This window comes from Phascolarctos cinereus, unplaced genomic scaffold (genome assembly GCF_003287225.1).
Source record: "Phascolarctos cinereus isolate Bilbo 61053 unplaced genomic scaffold, phaCin_HiC Scaffold_9;HRSCAF=440, whole genome shotgun sequence".
In the NCBI taxonomy this organism is placed as follows: domain Eukaryota; kingdom Metazoa; phylum Chordata; class Mammalia; order Diprotodontia; family Phascolarctidae; genus Phascolarctos; species Phascolarctos cinereus.
In genome coordinates this window covers 191,306,025-191,325,674 of record NW_027556402.1, presented here as the reverse complement: position 1 = coordinate 191,325,674, position 19,650 = coordinate 191,306,025, and the positions used below count along the sequence as shown (strand labels likewise).

Below are 19,650 nucleotides of genomic sequence, written 5' to 3'. Positions count from 1 at the left end.
AGAGGCAGCTAGATGGCACAGTGGATAGAGCACCAGCCCTGTAGTCCAGAGGACCTGAGTTCAGATGTGGCCTCAGACACTTGACACTTACTAGCTGTGTGACCCTAGGCAAGTCACTTAACCCTGAATGCCATATGTGTGCGCGCAGACACACACACATTTAGAAGCCTGCCCTTTTCTTCTTCAGTCATTCACATGTGTAGTTTCCAATGCTTTATAGAAATAAGAAAACAGAAATACTGTCAAGTTATTTTTCCCATTTCATGTGTCTTAAATATAAGTTACTCAAAGGATGAGATTACTGTTTTTGCCTTTGCACAATGACTTGCTAGTGCCTGCTGAACTGAATTCATAACGTTCAACTATTTTCCCTAAGTATCTGATAGCCTCCCCTCTTTCAGATATCTTGAGAGTTAACCCCTATTGACTTCAAAATGCTCCCCACTCCAACATGGCCCTCTCTTCTATTCACATTTAATCTGGTCCAGGTGCTCTTTCCATTTCTGTTTTCTTTGGTGACTGTTCTACTTCATAGAGGAAGATTTTAAATATGCTTTGGTATCCACTCTCACCCATGAAGCTTGGGAGACAAATCTCAAGAGTTTTTCCAATTTTTCTCTGTTTACTTACTGTTCTCTTTACAGTATTGTCCTATGCATGGTTCTCAGTGACCTGACCTAATTAAGCCTTGTGCCAGGTTTTCTGTAAACTTGCTCTTCTCCCCCCCCCCACATCTTGCTGTTTCCTGACACCACAGGACCAATGGTCATTTACCCCCCCTCCTCTGTAAAACGTTACAAACAAGCTTCCATCCTAAGCTGACAAATGGTGCCCATGGCTCCCATCTCTCCACTCGTTGGTTGGGATTGTTTCTAGACTCTGTCTTTCTTGTTGTGGAAACTGACTTACATTATCTATGCTTTCTTAAAAATGATGACAGTCATCAAGTTATCCCTATTTTTCAACATCAATAGCTTGACTCCAGATCCTTTCTATTTGAAAATACTGTCAATATCATATGGGGGGGGGGCAGTGTTGATTGTCTTCTGTCCTTATCATACTCTTATTTTAAAGAAAACTTAAACAATGTTAAGACAGCATTCATGATACACTGCATACTGCTCTTGTTCAGTATCTACATCCTTGGACTTATTTCATTATCCTAAGCCATATTTTCCAACAAATGTTTTTGCCATCTTCCCCTATATCTACCTCTGTACTGAGGTCCCTGAGAATATGTGGATTAGTTTAGAGAGTCTTATAGAGCTCTTAATAAAATGTCTCTGCTTCTAATCTTCTTCAGTGAATACTGGCACATAAGTCAAGTTAACAAAAATATAAGCACCTCACATTATGTGTCAGGCCCTGTGCTAAGCACTGCAGACAGAAAGAAAGGCAAGAGACACTCCCTGTTCTCAAGGAGCTCACACTTTAATGAGGGAAACAACTATGGAGAAACAAGCCATATATAGGATAAACTGCAAATCATCAACAGTGAAGGCACTAGAATTAAAAGGAGTTGGGAAAAGCTTCTTTTAAAAGGTGGGAGTTTAGTTAGGTCTTGAAGGAAGCCAGAAAAACCAAGGGGAAGAAATGAGGAGAGAATTCTAGGCATAGCGGAGGGCCAATGAAAATGGTGAGTAACAATACTTCAGGCTGGAGTCACTATACCAACGTGTGGGCTTAGAGAGCTCCTGACCAATAGAGCTCTTATGTTAAAATAGGTTTCCTCTTCCTCATCCTCTCCCACTCTATTTTTTTTTATCTCTTCAACACCAACTACATCAACCACCACCCTGGTTCAGAGTTTCATTAAGTACCTACTATGTGACAGTCACCATACTAAACACTGGGGATATGACAAAGCAGTCTCCACCCTCAAGAAGCTCAAGGTCTAGAGGGGAAGACAATATGCAAACAACCCTGTACAAAAAGATAAGATGGAGGCCATCTCAGAGGAACTCTGAGGAACTCAAGGAAAGGCTTTCTGCAGAAGGTAGGACTTTAACTGAGACCTGAAGGAGGCCGGGAGGCAGAGGTGGAGGGAGGTGGGGGGCTGCGGGCCAGAGGGATGTTCAGGGTTGGGGTGATGGGGCATCTTGTACGAAGAACAGCAAACAGTCCACTGCTTCTGGATTGTAAAGTACGTGGAGGGAAAAAAGGCACAATAAGACTAGAAGGGTAGGAAGGGCATTAAAAGCTAAAAAGGGGGGTTCATATTTGATTGTGGGAGTACACAGCAAGCAAGAGTTTGCTGAATGGGTGAGGGTGGCGACACGGTCACACCTGGACATTAGGAAGATTCGATAGCTGGGTCAGGGATGATCTGAAGCAAGAAAGACCAATCAGCAACCGACTGCAACAGACCGGGAATGAGGTAATGAGGGCCCACACCAGGAAGGTGGCAACAGGAGAGGAGAGGAGGAGGAGAGGAGGAGGAGGAGGAGGAGGAGGAGGAGGAGGAATGGAGAGGTGAGGAAGGTCAAAATGTTAGGGGATGTGGGGAGCGAATCACCTTCACTGTGGTCTTTCTGTAAATGTTCCCAACGAACACGGCAAAAGCAAGATGGGTCACAAGTGCCCAACAGTTCTCTCTTACTGCTTTTGGACACGTGCTGAAAACAGCTCCGCTAGTTCCACTACTTCCTCTCCCAAAGGAATCTTCGAGTCAGACTCAAACTAGCAGCAACTTGCTTTTGTCATATGGTACATCACAGCAACAGTGCGATGTGGTTCCTCCAGGTATGTCGACTCAATTAACAAGAATCTCACATTTACAAAATCAACAGTCATACATTAATCTGCAGAGCCTGTATCGAAGTCATGTGATTCTTGGCATCTCCTGTCCTCCCCCCTAACTTACCGCCTCCCACCACCCAATCACTGTCACTACCAATAAAGAAGCTGAGATTCGTTTTCAGTTTTTGTTTCATGGGTTTCCGAGGCCAAAAGCCACATCACTTAGGGATCGGTGTACTGATGCTGAGCTGTTTAGTCTTTCTGCATCCAGTCTGCTCAGGCAGAAAGGGAAGGATTCAGAACAGGCGGTCTCTGAAGTTCCTTCCAGTTCAAAACGTATCCTCTCATTCATCTTTCACTACTCTGTTCCTCAGAGAGCAGATAGCACCAGGATGGTAATGAAAGATTTTTCACAGCATAAAGAAAACCTACAAGCGCTAATGCTCTACTAGCATAACCCCTGAGAATCCAAGGTTCTTCCACATTCCTCAACTGCTTCATGATAGCAACCAGGTGACTCTGGAGCTTGAAGTCTAAGCCATTCTGCCAGGTCCTAGACTAAGTCAATAAGACTTTGATCACAGGTTTACCCAAATTTGCTGTCCAAGATCCACTTTAGTTAAGACAGGAGAGATTCACACTACCAGGCTGGCTGCAAGGTGATGATCTTATTGACCCTATTAACTCACCATGATTTAAGTTATGAAAGGGCCACAACCCCTATCAATGGAAGAACTATCTACAACGACAAAATTACGGTGTTAAGTAAGGAGTATAAAATAAAACCTGCTATCAGAGGCACAAAATCAACATCTGAACACAGTGGTTCCCTATTGGATTAGTTTTCCATAGAGCAGAAGGCTTCAGCTCTAAGTCAGATGGAAAGATCCCACAGGGTACCCTTACAGTACAGTGGCAAAGTAGATGGTATTGCTTCATTAGTATCATTTCCACTGATAAAATCTTATCTGTTTCTGATGTCGAATCATCTGACGATGCCAAGGACTTTGGTAATAAGAACCTTCCTTTCTGGGTCTTTGGGAGCTGTGGATGTTATCCCTGCAGGAGCAGCGACCGATCAACAGGGTATATTCTACCCTAAAAGTTTTCTTCAAAAAGTAAACCTTCATCATAATAGTAAGATCATTGTATCAGAAGTATTGGTAAAACTTAAATTTTGTGAAAGATCTAAGCAGGGAATGAGCTATCAAATCCCTTCATTAATTCAAGACTTTTTTCCCCTCTAAATCCACTTATGTTTCCTTATAAATCCTTCATTTGATTATCACAGGAAATATTTTGACAAGTTAAATGACCTTATCTCATACCTCCCACAAAATACGTATTCTTTGTTGTCTGAACATTGAAGTAGGCGTAGGAGAGCACTGACAGTTATGAAACGTTCTGTGCCGCTCATCTACATCAAGTAAGGGAGCGTCAAGTGATTAAGCAAAACAAGATTCCCTGCCAGAAAGGCGGGTGTCAGCGACTCAGTCTTGCTCTGGTTTTGGTTCGGCGTTGATAGTGCACAAGTCCAGGGGCTAAACGGTCTCTTTCCCTCCAATGACACCGCTCACAGCCCATTCAGACCTTCCCATCCTCCTGTCCACATCCTCCCCTGCATTTTCAACAAGAGGTCTACCCAGCTTCCTGGAGGCTTTCCTCAGTTTCTCTTGGTATCATGAGGAAACCAGTGAAACAGGTTTGTTTTTTTCCCAAATAACCTGTCAAGCAACTCTCTAAGACTAAGCTACAGAGAGGTGCTTATCTGCAGAGAGGAGGTTCCTCATTCAGGAAAATCACTGGTATAGACACTGTCCTTTATCCCTATATCCAATTATTAGGAAATATTCTTTAAATAAAAGCTTTAATCTTCCCCATCTAATCCCTACCTATTAAGAAGGCACAGCTATCAAGGTTCCAATAGATAGAGATTTACTAAACACTTGTAATATGCCAGGCACTCAGAATACTAAGTCTTATTCTAAATTTAACAAACATCATATAAAGCGAATATTTCCATAAAGTGAGTGCAATGTAGAGTAGGAGTATATATGAAACTACATTTCACAGCTTACTTTTCTTTTTTTAATTCAATTTTTGTCTTCAGATCTAAAATCTTTCCTTCTTCCTCCCCTCTTTTTCACCTCTTGAGAAGGAAAGAAAAATTTGTGTTGCTGAAGCAAACAGGGTTAAGTGACCTACCCAGAGTCATATAGTTAGTAAATGTCTGAATCCAGATTAGAATTCAGGCCTTCCTAATTCCAGGCCAAGCACTCTATCTACTTCATCATCTAACCGCCCTACTAAAAATATATATAGCCATGCAAAACAAATTCAGAATGGTGGATGGGAAGGAAGGAGGAGAGAAAGAGAGCGAGAGAGAAAAAGAGAGAGGAAGGAAGGAAGGAAGGAAAGAAGGGAGGGAGGGAGGAAGGGAGAGAGGGAGGGAGGGAGGGAGGGAGGAGGAAGGAAGGAAGGAAGGAAGGAAGGAAGGAAGGAAGGAAGGAAGGAAGGAAGGAAGGAGGGAAGGAAGGAAGGAAGGAAGGAAGGAAGGAAGGAAGGAAGGAAGGAAGAAGAGGAAGGAAGGAAGGAAGGAAGGAAGGAAGGAAGGAAGAAGGAAGGAAGGAAGGAAGGAAGGAAGGAAGGAAGGAGGAAGGAAGAAGGAAGGAAGGAAGGAAGAGGAGGAGAGAGGGAGGGAGGAGAGGAGAGGAAGGGAGGAAGGGAGGGAGGGAGGAGGAGGACGGAGGGAGGAAGGAAGGAAGGAAGGAAGAGAGAGAGAGAGAGGAGAGAGGAGAGAAGAAGAGAAAGAAAGAAAGAAAGAAAGAAAGAAAGAAAGAAAGAAAGAAAGAAAGAAAGAAAGAAAGAAAGAAAGAAAGAAAGAAAGAAGAAAAGAAATTTGTAATTATCTGCACTTCTCTATCTAAAGGATAGCATGTTTCATCATGAGTCCTAGAAACTGTGGTGGGTCATTGTATTTGTCAGAGTTCCTAAGAGAAAGTTTATATTCCAGTGGGGAAGATAACAGATAAAAGGGAGCTGGGGAAGTGGGGAAGGATATAAGCATGGAACCAAGGTGGAAAAACTCAGAGTTAGGAGTGGAACTGGGAGAGAAGTGGGGCCCAAAACTGTGGAAGGAGTAGGCATACGAGGCAATCAGTAGCTGTGTGGTTTGGAGCACTGAGTCAGATCATGGATCTAGCTTCAACGGAGGATGTACCCCACACCTAGGCTTGAATGACACACCTCAAGCTATGTACTGGCCAAGAAGCATCTAAGTAGCTCAGACCCTGGAGCAAGGTCTCAAATTCAGCCTGCTGCCTGACCTAAGGCCCGCAGCTAAATAACAAAAGCAGGGAGATCAGACCAGGTGACTGAGACTGAGTTCCATCTCTCTAGACCTACAAGGCCTTCCAGTTAGTTGATGTGGCCTGGGCCAAAAACAATTTATTGAAACTCCAACTGGGGTGAGCCTACAGCTGTGTTGTCCAGATTCAAACCCAGGTCAGGAGCTTGCAAAACCCAAACCAAGAAGTTATTAATCAGACTTCATCCTAGACCAGATTACTCTGGGCCCAATGAATTTGTAGGTCCCTGGCCTAAGCCACCCAAGACCCTCAAAGAACACTAACTATATAGAGAAAGGAGCATCTGGACACCAGAGAACACAAATCTGAACCCAAACAAGGCTCACACATTCTCTTTAAAAGTATGAGGTGTCCAGCCTGAGTATAAACTCTCCATTTAGCAAGTAAAATTGGAAGAATGAATAAAAAAAAAACAATAATTTGGCCATAAAAAGTCATTTTGGTGATAGAGACATCCAAGACACAAACTCAGAAGAAGGTAATAGCTCTAGAACATCAACAAGCAAAACCTAAAGGAAAAACACAGCTCAGATGCAAGTTCATCTAGAATTACTGAACAAATAAGGCAACTTAGAAGAAATGAGAACAGCAGAGGAAAAAAGGATGGAAAAGAAATAAGAACTATGGAAGAAAAACTTTAAAAAGAGAATTAACAGCTTGGCATAAAAGACACAAAGCCATGCCCAAGCAACAACCTCCTTAAAAATCAGAATGGACTAAACAGAAATTAAAAATAAGAATTATTAAAACAAATTCAAAAGATTAAAGAAAATAGAAGAAAATGTAAGATATCTCATGTCACAAACAACTGATCTGGAGAAAGAATTTAAGAATCTTTGGACTATGTGAAAGATCTAATTTTTTTTAAAAGCCTATCTATAACATTTTAAGAAATCATTTAAAAAAAAACCTGCCCAAATCTTATTAGAATCAGAGAGCAAAGGAAAATGGAATCCACTGGTCATCTCCTGAAAGAAAACCCCAAATGAAAACTTCCAGAATATTATAACCAAAATCTACAGTTTCCAGATAGAAGAGAAATTATTTGTTTTTCACTTTGGAAAATCAGGACCATGTCTACATGTCATGTGTACCTAACTTGTTTTCCATTATATTTCAAAGATAACCAGTTATTTCACCTGTAAGTTGAATATCCCAAGTTCATCTGGGTCTGGGAAGCCAAACTCACTCAAAGCAACTGCATCCATTACATTCTCAGTTGCCCTCGGGTTTAGATTCCCTGTTAGCCATTTTTGTTCTATCTTCTGGAGTTTGAAGGCCATTCATTGCAAAGAAAAGATAGGGATTGGACCTGTGATGTCATGTCTAGGACTCTGGTGTGCAGAACTGTATTAAAAAGTTCCTTTTTAGTTCAACTGAAAATATTAATAAATATTTCTCTAGCTCTTTCTAGACTTTTCTTTTTCAAAATTATGTAAAAGGTCAAAAACAAAAACTAAATCCCCAGGGAAAACGGACTAAGAATGGTTGCCAAATTTAAAATAATTTACTTGATTAGTTAAGAAGTTGCTTCCCCCCCCCCCACAAGATTAGAGCTATGACTAACCTTAAGGGCAGAGTCAAAGAAATAATTGAGTGGTTTTAAGGTAAGATTAATGGCTATTATTCTATTAGAGCAGATGGTTAGCCCCAAACCATATTTTACCATATTGTGACCTTTTCCTTACTCAAGATTCCTATAAATATTACTTCAAATTGTCTGAAGTCATGAGGAGTCTATGAGACTTGAGACTTTTTTCCTCAAACAGAACAATGCTTGAATTTAGAATAATGTTAAATTAATAAAAATTGTTCCTGGAAGAACTGTGCCTAAAATGTAGAGTTGAATGTTAATATTTCTTTATTTGACAAGAATGAGGAAAGTCACTTTACCAATGCAATGCAAGTCAGCACCTTTTATGCAACTTAATAATCCTAGGAAGCTGCCTGGAGCACTGAGCATTTACCTGACTTGCCCAGAATCACAAAGTCAGTATGTGTCAGAAGTCAGACATAAACTCCTGCCTTCCTGGCTTCCAGACTAGTGCTCTCTGAAATGAGCCACACTGCCCACCTCAAGTTTGGCAAAACAAACAGAAACAAGTAAGAATTGTGTGCTTCTGCCTTCTACAGGTCCTTGTACCCCAATGCTGTTGGGCATTTTTGTCAATGACTTAGATGAAAGCATATGTATCCAGTTAATCAAATTTGTACAAGACATGGAGGTAGAAGGTGTAGCTAGCACACCAGATGACAGAATTCAGAGCCAAAAAGACCCTGACAGTCTACAATGATATGCCGAATAGAGTAAGATAAAATGTATAGGGATAAATGTCAAATCCTAAACTTGAGTTAAAAAAAGACAGGATGAGGGATAACAACAATTATATTAGCTAACATTTACACAGCTCTTCCCTATGTCCCAGGCACGCCACTGTGCTGAGCACTTTACAAATGTTATCTCATTTGATCCTCACAACAACCCTGGGAGGTAGGGGCTGTTATTATCCCCATTTTATAGATGAGGCAACTGAAACAAATGGGAGTTCAGTGACTTGCCCAGGAACGTGCCTAAACAAGATGCCAGAACACGTCAGGGATTCCTCCTCCTGTATATCTCACACCCTCTCTCCAGCACTATGTTCAACGTGGGACATTCCATGTAAATCAGAGCACTGACAACTGGCTCTTCTTATTCTGGGGGCCCAGCCTGATGTGGCTGCTGTTCAGTCATTTAGAGCTGTGTCTGACAATCTGTGATCCCTTTGGGGGATTTCTTGGCAAAGATTCTGGAGAGGTTTGCCTTTTCCTTCTCCAGCTCATTTTATAGCTGAAGAAACTGAGGCAAACAGAAGTTAACTGACTTGCCCACAACTAGTAAGTGCCTGAGGTCACATTTGAATTCAGGTCTTCCTGACTCCAGCCTGGTGCTCCCTCCACTATAGCACCTACCTGCCCAAGCTGAGAAGGGAGGGCACAGCAGGCATGATGGGAGTCCAATGCAAAGGCACAGAGACGGGAGACTGTGGAACCGCAAGGAGGCCAGAATGACCGGACCATGGAGCACTGAGAGGGGGGGACGGAAACGAGCAAGAGGAGTAGCAAGGCAGCCAGGTGATGAAGAGCTGTACCTGGCAAATATCTGGTCCTTGAGCTAACAGGAAGCCACGGGACATTACCGAATAGGGGAGATTTGATCAGACCTTCCCCGCCTTCATCGGCTCCCATGGACTCAATGACCATTTCTGTACAAATGATTCTCAGATCTATTTATCCACCCCAACCTTCTTCCTGACCTCCAGTTTTGACTGTCCAACTGCCTACTGGGTATCTCAAAGGCCTTATGAGTTCAAAACTGGACTCATTATCTCCTCCTCCTCTCCAAACCCTTCCCAGGGCACCACCATTTTCCTGTCTCCCAGGCTCACAACCTAAGTCCAAAGTCCTCCCTATTCAACAAATTCCAGTGATTCCCTATGACCTCTAGGATCATATATAAAACCCTCTGTTTGACCCCATCCTACCCTTCTCATTTCTTGTACCCATTGTCCTCCACAGACTCTATCATCCACGGACACCATCTTCCTGGCTGTCCACTACACCTGGAATTCTATCTTTCCTTGCTTTTGCCTCCAGGCTTTGCTAGCTTCTTTCCCATCTCGGCTAAAACCCTATCTTCTGCAAGAAATGACTAACTTATCCTACTGTAAATTGTTTGTATGTAATTGCTTGCATATTGTCTCCCCAATTAGGTTTTGAGCTCCTGGAGGGAGCTCTGCCTTTCTCTGTATCTCTAGTGCTTAGCACAGTGCCTCGCACAAAGTAAGCCAACTTAATAAATAAATGCTTACTGACTTTTGATCTGGCTTTAGGAAAATCACTTTGGCAGCCTACTGGAAGATGGACCGGGGAGAGGCCTGAGGAATGCAGGCCACAGAAGAGCTACTGCAATGGTTCATGGTGAGAAAGGGCCTGAATGAGGGTGACGGTTCTATGAGGGGAGGGGAGACATGCTGGAGAGACAGAAACAAGATCTGCGAGTGACCGTGCATGTGAAGTGAGAGTGAGGATGACAGCTCCTGGTCCCTGAAGAATGGCAGTATCCGGACAGAAAAGGGAAAGTTGAGAAGGGGGTTTGAGGGAAAAGAGAAAAGGGAAAAAAGTCTAGCTGCAAGCCTGCTCATTTTGTGCAGCTAACTCTGTCCTATTCTCAAGACTGCCTGCTGCAATGCCTGCGGTAACCTGCGGGGCAAAGTCTAAGCACACGGGTAGGGAAGGGGATTTTGCCGGTATAGTTGCCAGTGCCTATGGCTGTGGCTAGATTATAACTGCCCTGGGCAGAAATGCTCAGCAGACATAGGATGAGGTTTGAAGCCAGCACAGCTACAAGGGTGGTGAAGGGCATAGGCTCTATGTAGCATGGCTGTGATGAAGAAAAGCTTAGAGACTGGCTAAAATGGGGAGGGTGAGATGCAACCCAGATGTCTACTCTCTGGTTGACTGATTATGCACCCTGTGGCAACCCAGATGTCTACTCTCTGGTTGACTGATTATGCACCCTGTGGCCCCCTACTCTGGAGACCACTACTCTAGATAAGCATTTTTCAATCAGTGGTCTGTGACCACATATTAATTGTGCCGCAGCGGCTACTTTCAAGCTCAGGGACTGGTCACCAATGGTCTCTGACACAAGCATCAACATTCTGTTTCACTTTACAAACACTCAAAGGAACCTAATGAGCCTAATGGGCAACAAATCCATCCAGGCAAACTGGCAGAGAAGTGATCCTTAAGAAGACAGCTGAGTCTATTCTACTACTAATAAGGTTATGCCATGATTCCTCTACCAGGCAACATTTCACTCTCCACAAGGGAAGTCTTTTTTCGATTCAAGAAATCGTGCTTTTGAAAACACTGATGTTATGGCTTGAAACAAGAAGGTATAAATTTACATGACAGAGATCACTGGCTTTCCTCTGTAAAAGGATCATCTAGGACTGAGACAGCTGGGGAAGGCTTCATGGTATAAGATATATTAAGAGCTGGTCCTTGACAGAACTTAGATAAATCAGAAAAAGTGGGGAGTTTGTATGGAAATGAACACAGAACAAATCTCTAAGTCTTACCAGTCAATTAGATAGATGTCTGGAGTTAGGTTATGTTTCTTGAAATGGGCAAATAATTTTGGCAGATTTTCTTCAAAGAACACCTCAAATGCTGCAAAGTATGTCAACATCTGTGGAAACAATGTGAAATGCAGTACTAAACAAATTATTGATGTAAGTCAGCCTTGTTTAATGTATAGTCATTTATCATATTCAATCATCACAGAAAAATCAACATTGTTCATAAAAGGTATGGGCTTTAAGAATTATTTCAATCTATTCATTTTTAGGGTCATAACATGGATTCATTGGAAACAGCTTAAAATAATAATAATTTTTTTTGTGTGTTAAACAAAAACCAAAAAAACCCAGAGACTATTTTATCCGGAAAAGCATCTCCCTGGTTTCTTTCTGGGAAAGAGTTATGCTAGTATTTAGTAAGTCATTGTGCCTGCTAAACTTTATATTGGCTGGTATCAGTAGAAAACTCTGCATCCCCAAAGGTAACAACTGTGACGGCTACTTTTAATATCACCACCATCATCACATCCTTCACAGGAATGAATACAGAAGTACCTGCTTGCATTTACATAGAGCTTTAGTATCTGGGAGAGGGGAGGTACTTCCATATATATTTAACAAACTGAGGAAGACAGTAGGGCAAATGCTCTTCTCATTTTACAGAGAAGGAAAGAAGTTCAGAGAGCTATGTGATCTGTCTAAGGTCGCAAAGCTACCAAGCAGAAAAGCTGAAAATATACATCTTTTCACTACAAGACTTGTACTCTTTCTATCACACCACTTTTATTTGTTAATCTTATTTTTATTGATATCTTTTGCTTTAATGTAATTTTATTTCCAAATATATAATCCTCCTTCCATAGCCAGCAAGTTGTCCCTTGTAACAAGGATATTTTAAAGTGGGAGAAAAGGGATAGTTCAGCAAAACCAAGAAATATTCCACACCAGCAGCAGCCCCACCCCCCACCTCAATAAAGAGGGGAGATGAGGTGCTGAATGGTTTTTAAAGAGTTATGCTAGATCAAGCATCCCCATGACCAACTTCTTAAAGAAGGCGTTATGAGAGAATTAAGTGTATTTTTCATAAAAGTAAAATAGTCCTTTAAGTGAATGATTACTTTTTTGTTGCGACTTATGTAATTTTGTATTCCTTCAAAAAGGGCTGTAGGAATTGATTAAAATCAAAAATACTAAGTTTACATATCTTGGTCAAAAAGCATATATTATATAAAACAAAATCAACCTGTATTAGGCAATACTACGTCATTTCATCTGTGCATCCCAGAGAGCACCAAGCATAGTGCCCCAGAACTCAAATATCTGAATTGATCTTTCAAGATAAAATATGCTTACACCTGATTTTAGTTTGTAGAAGCATACTTTCTTTTAAATCTTTTTAGTAAAACAGAATATTAAGAAAGAAAAGTTCTTTAAAACTCTTTCCGAAATTCTTAGGGAAAGCTCCTCAGAAAGGCAAGTGGGAAGTTGATGATAAAAAGGCTTTTCTCAGGAAATGGATTGGGGGGTTTCCAACCTTTTAAGAGGAGTAACTCAGGTTTGTTCACATCCTTGCCTCCCTACCCACTTGACGTAACTGATGCTAGAACCTGCCTTTACTCTCCACAGAGAAAGGATTAAGATGGGTGGAAGAGACAAAGTCCCTTTGCTTGCTCAGGAGGAAGGGGAGTGGTCCAGGCAACTTGGTTCCTCAACTCTGCTTGAAGATTAACACAGATTACATTTTAACATATCTTTTCCTTGTTCAAAATTTCTATAAATTTACCTCACATCTTCCTTTGACAGAGAATTATGTCAGAGGGAATGGAAGACTCTCCAAACTAGAAATGGCTTGGATACACAGATTAATGTTAAATTCAGTTTCTCACAGATGAGCATAAATCACAGAGTGCTGTATTAATATTGATATTTTTCTTCCACAAGCTCAATTTGACACAAAAGCTAAACTAGTTACACATGTACCTGCAAATATGTGTTTTTCCAATTTACTGACATTAATTCTTAAATTTAAGAAGTCTGAATCCTCTTTCTTCTCTAAAGGAAAAACTTACCTAAGAACCAGAGTGTGATGGAAACTTAGAGGCCATTTAGTTTATCTACCCCCCAGCACAAGGATCCCTTCTACATTATTACCCCTATTACCCCTAACAAACAGCCAAACAAGTTAAAATATTTGACACTCTAAAAGATGTTATAAAACTGACAACGAATGAAACGAGCTCATTGATTAAGGTATATTTTTAGTGGTGATGAACAATCTGTAACAAGACATTTTTCGTTGGAAGTGTTTATGCAAATAAGAAATAAATTTTAAAAACTAAATAATAGCAACTTTAACACAAAGTTCCTTAACAGTACATGATTTAAAGTTAGGAGGAATCATAGAGTTAAGTTATTCCTGAACTCTCCTTCTATGGAGGAGGAAAGTAAGCCCCAGAAAACAGTAAGTTTATTGCGTAAAGTCACACAGCTAATAATTAACAAAGTAAATACTGAAATCCAGGCTTTCTGATTGCAAATCACCTGGATTTTCTAATACATAATATTAAATAACTGATAGTCTAACTTGTACCTTTTAAATTTATTTCATAATAACATTTGAATAGTGCTTCAAGGTTTGCAAAGCACTTTAGAAATATTAATATTTAGAAATATTAACATTTTATTCTCACAACAAAGGTGCTTTAATCTTCGTTCTGCTGATTGAGAAACTTAGCTAGAAGGTTAAATGTCTTGCTCAGGGTCAGTCACACAGCTATAATTGTATGCGGCTGGATTGTGACCATATGTTTGCCTGACTCTAAGTCTAGCACTCCAACCACTGTTCTGCCAACAAAGTTAATAATCACTTATATCTGGAAATATTGGATATTTTCCCAGTGTTTTAAAAAAATAATATAAGCCAACAACTACACTTTCCCTTTTCAAATCTGAGTTAATTTCATTTCTTAAAGTGAAGTTTGGAAATCGACAATTACTAGGATGACGCAATTCAATTATAGGGTGATTGCTCTGGATAAGTTGAAAATTTTGTAATCAAATTCACTCCAGGTCACAGTTACTCATAAAAGAAGTAGCACTGTGCTACTATGCCCTCTTAACAAAACTTGGTGGTCAACTATAGCCTATGGTAATATCATTCAGTCTGATCTTGCCAATAATTAGGGTCTATTTATGCTATATGTCATTTCTGATAAATGCTACTGGAGAAAATGACCTTTTTTTTAAAAAAACAGTAATGAGCTGAATTATTTAAAGTCTCAGAGCATCAAAGTGAAGTAGATAGAGCAAGGAGTAATTGACAACTATAATTAGTTCTTTGCACACTACTGATAAAGGGGAAACATTTCATAGAAATGACTACAGCAACTACACAATACTCACAAGGCCATGGTCCACTCGAAAAAAAGCCATTTGACAAGGTTTATTCAAAAGATTAGAAAATGCAATAAAGGCATCTGCAGTGTCTAAGTTCAGAATCAATACTGCTGCTATAAACGACATGCCCTGAACCTAAAAGAAGAAAAATATTAAACTAGTATCAACCAAAATGGGTATGTATACATTCACAGTGCACATTTTTATTATATTTCGCAAACTGAAAGTTGGGTGTTCTTATGGTTCAAAATATATCACTCTCCATTCCAACACATTACAAGGGAAATAAATAGCCCCTTTCCCATCTACTTCCCCCCACCACCAATCTTGCTACTGAAACTCAATGTCTAGAACTCAGTAGGTAACATTAAGATGGACCAGGGAATGTATTCATGACCTTCATCTGTTTTTGCTCGTTTCCCTAACCCCATTTATGTCTGTCCCTGGTCCTTATTGTTCTCTGTATGTCTGTCAGCCTGCCTATCTCTTTTAACCTCAAAGATGAACCACATAATAGCACTCTGCAATTTGTGACAGGTCATTTATCAGCAGACTTCTCATTCTCCTTCCTTATCAAAAATGATGAGAAAATGTAATTTAACTTGAGATTTTCTACTGTAATATGCTACAAAAAAAGTCCTATTTCTGTTCAGCTTATACCACCCCAAAACACTGAAGAATAACTTCACTTACATAACCAACATCCGGTCTGTAACAAGTATAAGCGCCCAAAATACTGTGCAACATGTCATGATATGGACCACCCTATAACAATCAATACACCAAAAACAACACATGCATAAGTATGGTTAGTACTGGGAGTAACTTTTCACATGGGTTATCAGCAATCCATAGTTAATTCTATGAAGTTATCTCACTAACAAAATTTGGAGCCTAGCCCCTTTAGAAGAGCAGTAGGTTAGGTTTGAATGCTGAATGTTAGCCTTATGCTCTTTGCTTGGTTTCTCCTACATAGCTACACACTTTTTCAGAACAGAAAAAAATAAGCTGTATCTATAAAACATGCATACAATACAGACAAGTGTTTTGCTGTTCCTTGTTCTGTTTCTTCACCATTCTCAGCTTCTCTGTTTCTCATACCTCTCAACGAGTCTTGCCTGCCCTCTCAGTTTTGCCTTCCTTTCTTTACCTATATAGCTATTGTCACATGTAGGAAGTACAGTCTCACAAATTAACCCTACAGCTAATTCCCTGTTATTTCAAAATATATGAAGGCACCAGTTTTGCTCCCCTCCTTTCAACTACTGTGTATTACTGGCATACATTCACCACTTAGAACAGGAGTGGAGAACCCACACACAAGTAAACAGCAATACAGTTGGGTAGGTTTTCCTTGAGAGATATCAAAAGCTCAATCCACTTGCTTTTACAAATATCAACAGTAGGGAACACAAAATTTTATTAAATGTGGAAAACAACAAAGTGATGAAACGACCACTTAATGAGACCGTCTTTGTTGATCTCTCTCTCTCCCTATACTCTAGAATCTACCCCTATTTCCTCTAAGACATATCTTTTATAAGTACTTCTCTCTTTATAGAATCTTCTATTTCTCTTTTTCCAAAGGCTCTTTACTTTCACATTCAAAGATGCTCATATCTCCCCATCTTAAAAAAATCTCGCTTTACCCTGGTATTCCATCTGGCAACTACTCCTCTTTACATCTTTGCTAGTGGTAGAAAAAGATGTTCCCCAGCTTTCCTTGATAGGGTGTATCTGTATTTCAGTTTCAGCACACATTTTTTAAAGCTACTACTTTCCGTACATTATGAAAATATACTAGCTGTCCGATCGTGGAAAAATCACTTGGCCTCTCAGTACCTCAAGCAACTAAGAGTCTGAGTTGCAGAGACAATACCAATTTGCACTGGAATATTACCAATGACACTCTCAAACAACACTCATTTATTAAGTATCAATTATGTGCCAGGAACTGCGCTACAAGAAATTAAGCCAAGGATGGATTCAGAGCGTGGACCATGGGTTAGGTTAGTGCTACAAGTGCAATCTGCGTCAGGAAATGAGCTTACTATCTGGGGCTTTCATTATTCCAAACCCATACCACCACCTTACAGAGGTCTGGATAGAACATAAGCATCTCCCAGTACCCTCTATGTGGATACTTAGCTACTGACATGTTGCCTCTCCTGTTACCATGTGAATTCCTTTCACCTTCTTTGTAACCTGGATGCTTAGCCCAGGGCCTGGCACATAGTAAGCACTTCAATGTTGTTTGACTGATTAGCTCACTCGGAACGTGTGCATTTCAAAATACTCTATCTTCATTCTACAGACCCAAAACGATGTGGAAAGATGTCCATTTCATCTACTCTCAGACACAGCAAACCTCTGACGCACACACGGTGGTGCTAATCAGTGCACGCTGAAATATGTGCCTAAAATGTGGTGAAGGCAAGCAGTTAAGCATGTCAATACATAAGTGTTTCAATGTTATAAGTAAAGGGTTTCTATATCATTAAGGATAGAATTTTTAAAAACTGGGAAGTAGTATATTCTGATATTTCATTTATAAAACTGTATAGTTCATCATCTTCAAATTTTAAGCCAAAACCACTGGTGTAAAAATAACTAATATGTACCACTTACTTGCTGGAAAATACAGAGATTAGGAAATGTTCTAGAAATGTCCAGTTTGATTAGTTCTAGACTGGCTTCTCTGTCAGCTGCAGAAAAACTTGTATCTATCAAAAACAAAGAATAACAATAAATATAAGAAACAGATATGTTAATATTTATAAGCACCAGGGGTTTGTAACTGTATGTCACTAATGGATTCTTGTGAGTACACTGTTATAATTATATTTTAAATTAAGTAGCAATTAGCTTTAAAAGTAGTAATGACTCATTTTTTAAAGAAGATCAAAATTATTCTCTTTTCATCTTTCAAAACAAGGAAGAGGACAAAGATTTGAGTGACATAAAGTAAGAGGCAGTGGATCAGAACAAGAATATAGATCTTTCTAATATGCCACACCACCTGCACATAAAACTAAGTACCATAACCATTCTCACAAAGTGAGTTTATTTTTAACACACTGACATTTTTAAACCAAGATCCATGTGGATTTACAGTTCACTTTTGTCCAAATCAGGAAGTCTGAAAACCAACTTATTACTGGAGCACTGTGAGATATTTTCCAGCGCTTTAGAAACTGAGTGATTTGACAAAGTTCTTCGTTAGCTACAAAATTACAGGAATATAAGAATATTAGTATTTTAACAATTAAAACTGGAACAAGTCATAGTTAAAAATAAAAAATAAATATTTTCTAACTTGGAACTATATTCCCAAATCTACTTGTGACTAAGATCTCAAATGTTTAGGAATCTTTTCACAGATTTGCTTTGTAAATCTCAGATTTTCTTTGCTATCATTTTTACCACTAGTAAAATCTTACAACTAAGAAACGTTCAAGTGTTAAGCCAGGAAAATGTATCCACTACTCAAATTAAATCTATATGAGAAATGCTATAATAACATAATTCAAATTTCAAGTCCCAAAACAACTGCTAGTTAGAAAGCAATCCTCATACAAAATGACACTGCACTGCAGCTATTTGAAATGTCACCTAGGATATTTCTGGTTTTTTTTTTGCTCTCTGGGCTCAAATACCACACAGACATACCTTTAAAATAACAACATGGTAATGCCACATTGCCCTGGAAGATTTCTAAGAATGTTTTAGCATCTGTGCAGTTTTCCTTTGGGGAAGTATAACACATTTCTCTAGAAATCAATTCTATATCATGAAGCCCTAGACACTATTGTTGATATTGTTAAAAATGACGTGAATAACTTTAAAAGGGAAAACTACTCGTGTGTACACAAGAGTCTGCATACTTACACGTGAGAATTTCACTTAGAACCAGAATGGTTATGTTATACTTACTATAAAAAGCTTTATTGTCCCACTTAAAAATCCTTGTTCCTAAACAGTACTGTATATATTCTTTTCTAACCCCTAATAATCTTCATAAATTTTAGTTTTACTTTTAAATTAAGAAAAAAATGTTAAAATCCAATTAAAGAAATCACTTATTTATTTGTTTGCTTGTTTTTAGGCAATTGGGGTTAAGTGACTTGCCCAGGGTCACACAGCTAGTAAGTGTCAAGTGTTTGGTCTGAGGCCGGATTTGAACTCAGGTCCTCCTGACTTCAGGGTCGATGCTCTATCCACTGCGCCACCCAGCTGCCCCCACTAATTTATTTTTTAATGCACACTTAATGGCAGTATTAATTGTGTGCTAAATTCACACAATTCACATACAGACAGACCTTCATTCTCTGCTTCAGAGGCCCCAGCACTGAGGGACCGCCACTTTTCCTTGGCTCGAGCGAGGCAAATGTCATAGAGCTCTGAAAGAAAGTAAATTATTTTTAAAACCACTTAATGAAGTGAGCAAAACTAAGAGAACAATTTATAAAGTAACAGCAACAGTAGAGTATAACCAACTTTGGAAGACCTCGTGTATTTCTGATCAACACAATTACCAAACACAATTCCAAAGGACTCATGATGAAACATGCTACGTACCTTCACTTAGAGAACTAATAGGCTCACCGTGCAGAATGAAGCACATTTTCTTCTCTTTATTTCTTTTTTCTTTCTTTTTTGGAATATGGCTAACACTAAAATTTGTTTTGCGTGACTTCGCAATTTTATAATGGGTTTTGTTTTCTTGCTTTCTCAATGTGTGGGGAAGAGGAAGAAGAGGGAGAGAATTTGGAAATGAAAATAAAATAAAATTTCATTTAAAAAACCCATCTAATATATATCAGTTGCCAATACCTGAGGGGAAAAAAAGTCAAAATACTTAGAAATATTTTCCAGTATTTAAAATATTTTAGTAAGTAGACTGAAGTTTACTTTTTAAAGTAAGCTAAAGCCTACTTATTAAAATACTGTTAAAAAAAAAACTAGCCTCAAAGTATTCCATGCTTTCAAATTATACCCATATGATGAATCTCCTCACCCTA

The 19,650-nt window shown here is 39.4% G+C and overlaps 1 protein-coding gene across 5 annotated transcripts in view; it reads right to left on the bottom strand.

The window, feature by feature from the left end:
- Window positions 1–19,650, bottom strand: part of TBC1D14 (TBC1 domain family member 14) — a 112,307-nt gene that overhangs the window by 10,998 nt on the left and 81,659 nt on the right. For 4 of the 5 annotated variants that reach the window (XM_020992114.2, XM_020992117.2, XM_020992116.2 and 1 more), the window contains 5 exons: window positions 18,949–19,029; window positions 17,258–17,352; window positions 15,323–15,394; window positions 14,636–14,764; window positions 11,234–11,343 (listed from right to left, as the gene is read on the bottom strand). In XM_020992114.2, the coding sequence (XP_020847773.1) occupies window positions 11,234–11,343; window positions 14,636–14,764; window positions 15,323–15,394; window positions 17,258–17,352; window positions 18,949–19,029 (487 nt within the window). The remainder of the gene's footprint in view (window positions 1–11,233; window positions 11,344–14,635; window positions 14,765–15,322; window positions 15,395–17,257; window positions 17,353–18,948; window positions 19,030–19,650) is intronic. The other variant, XM_020992115.2, reaches the window with a different exon arrangement.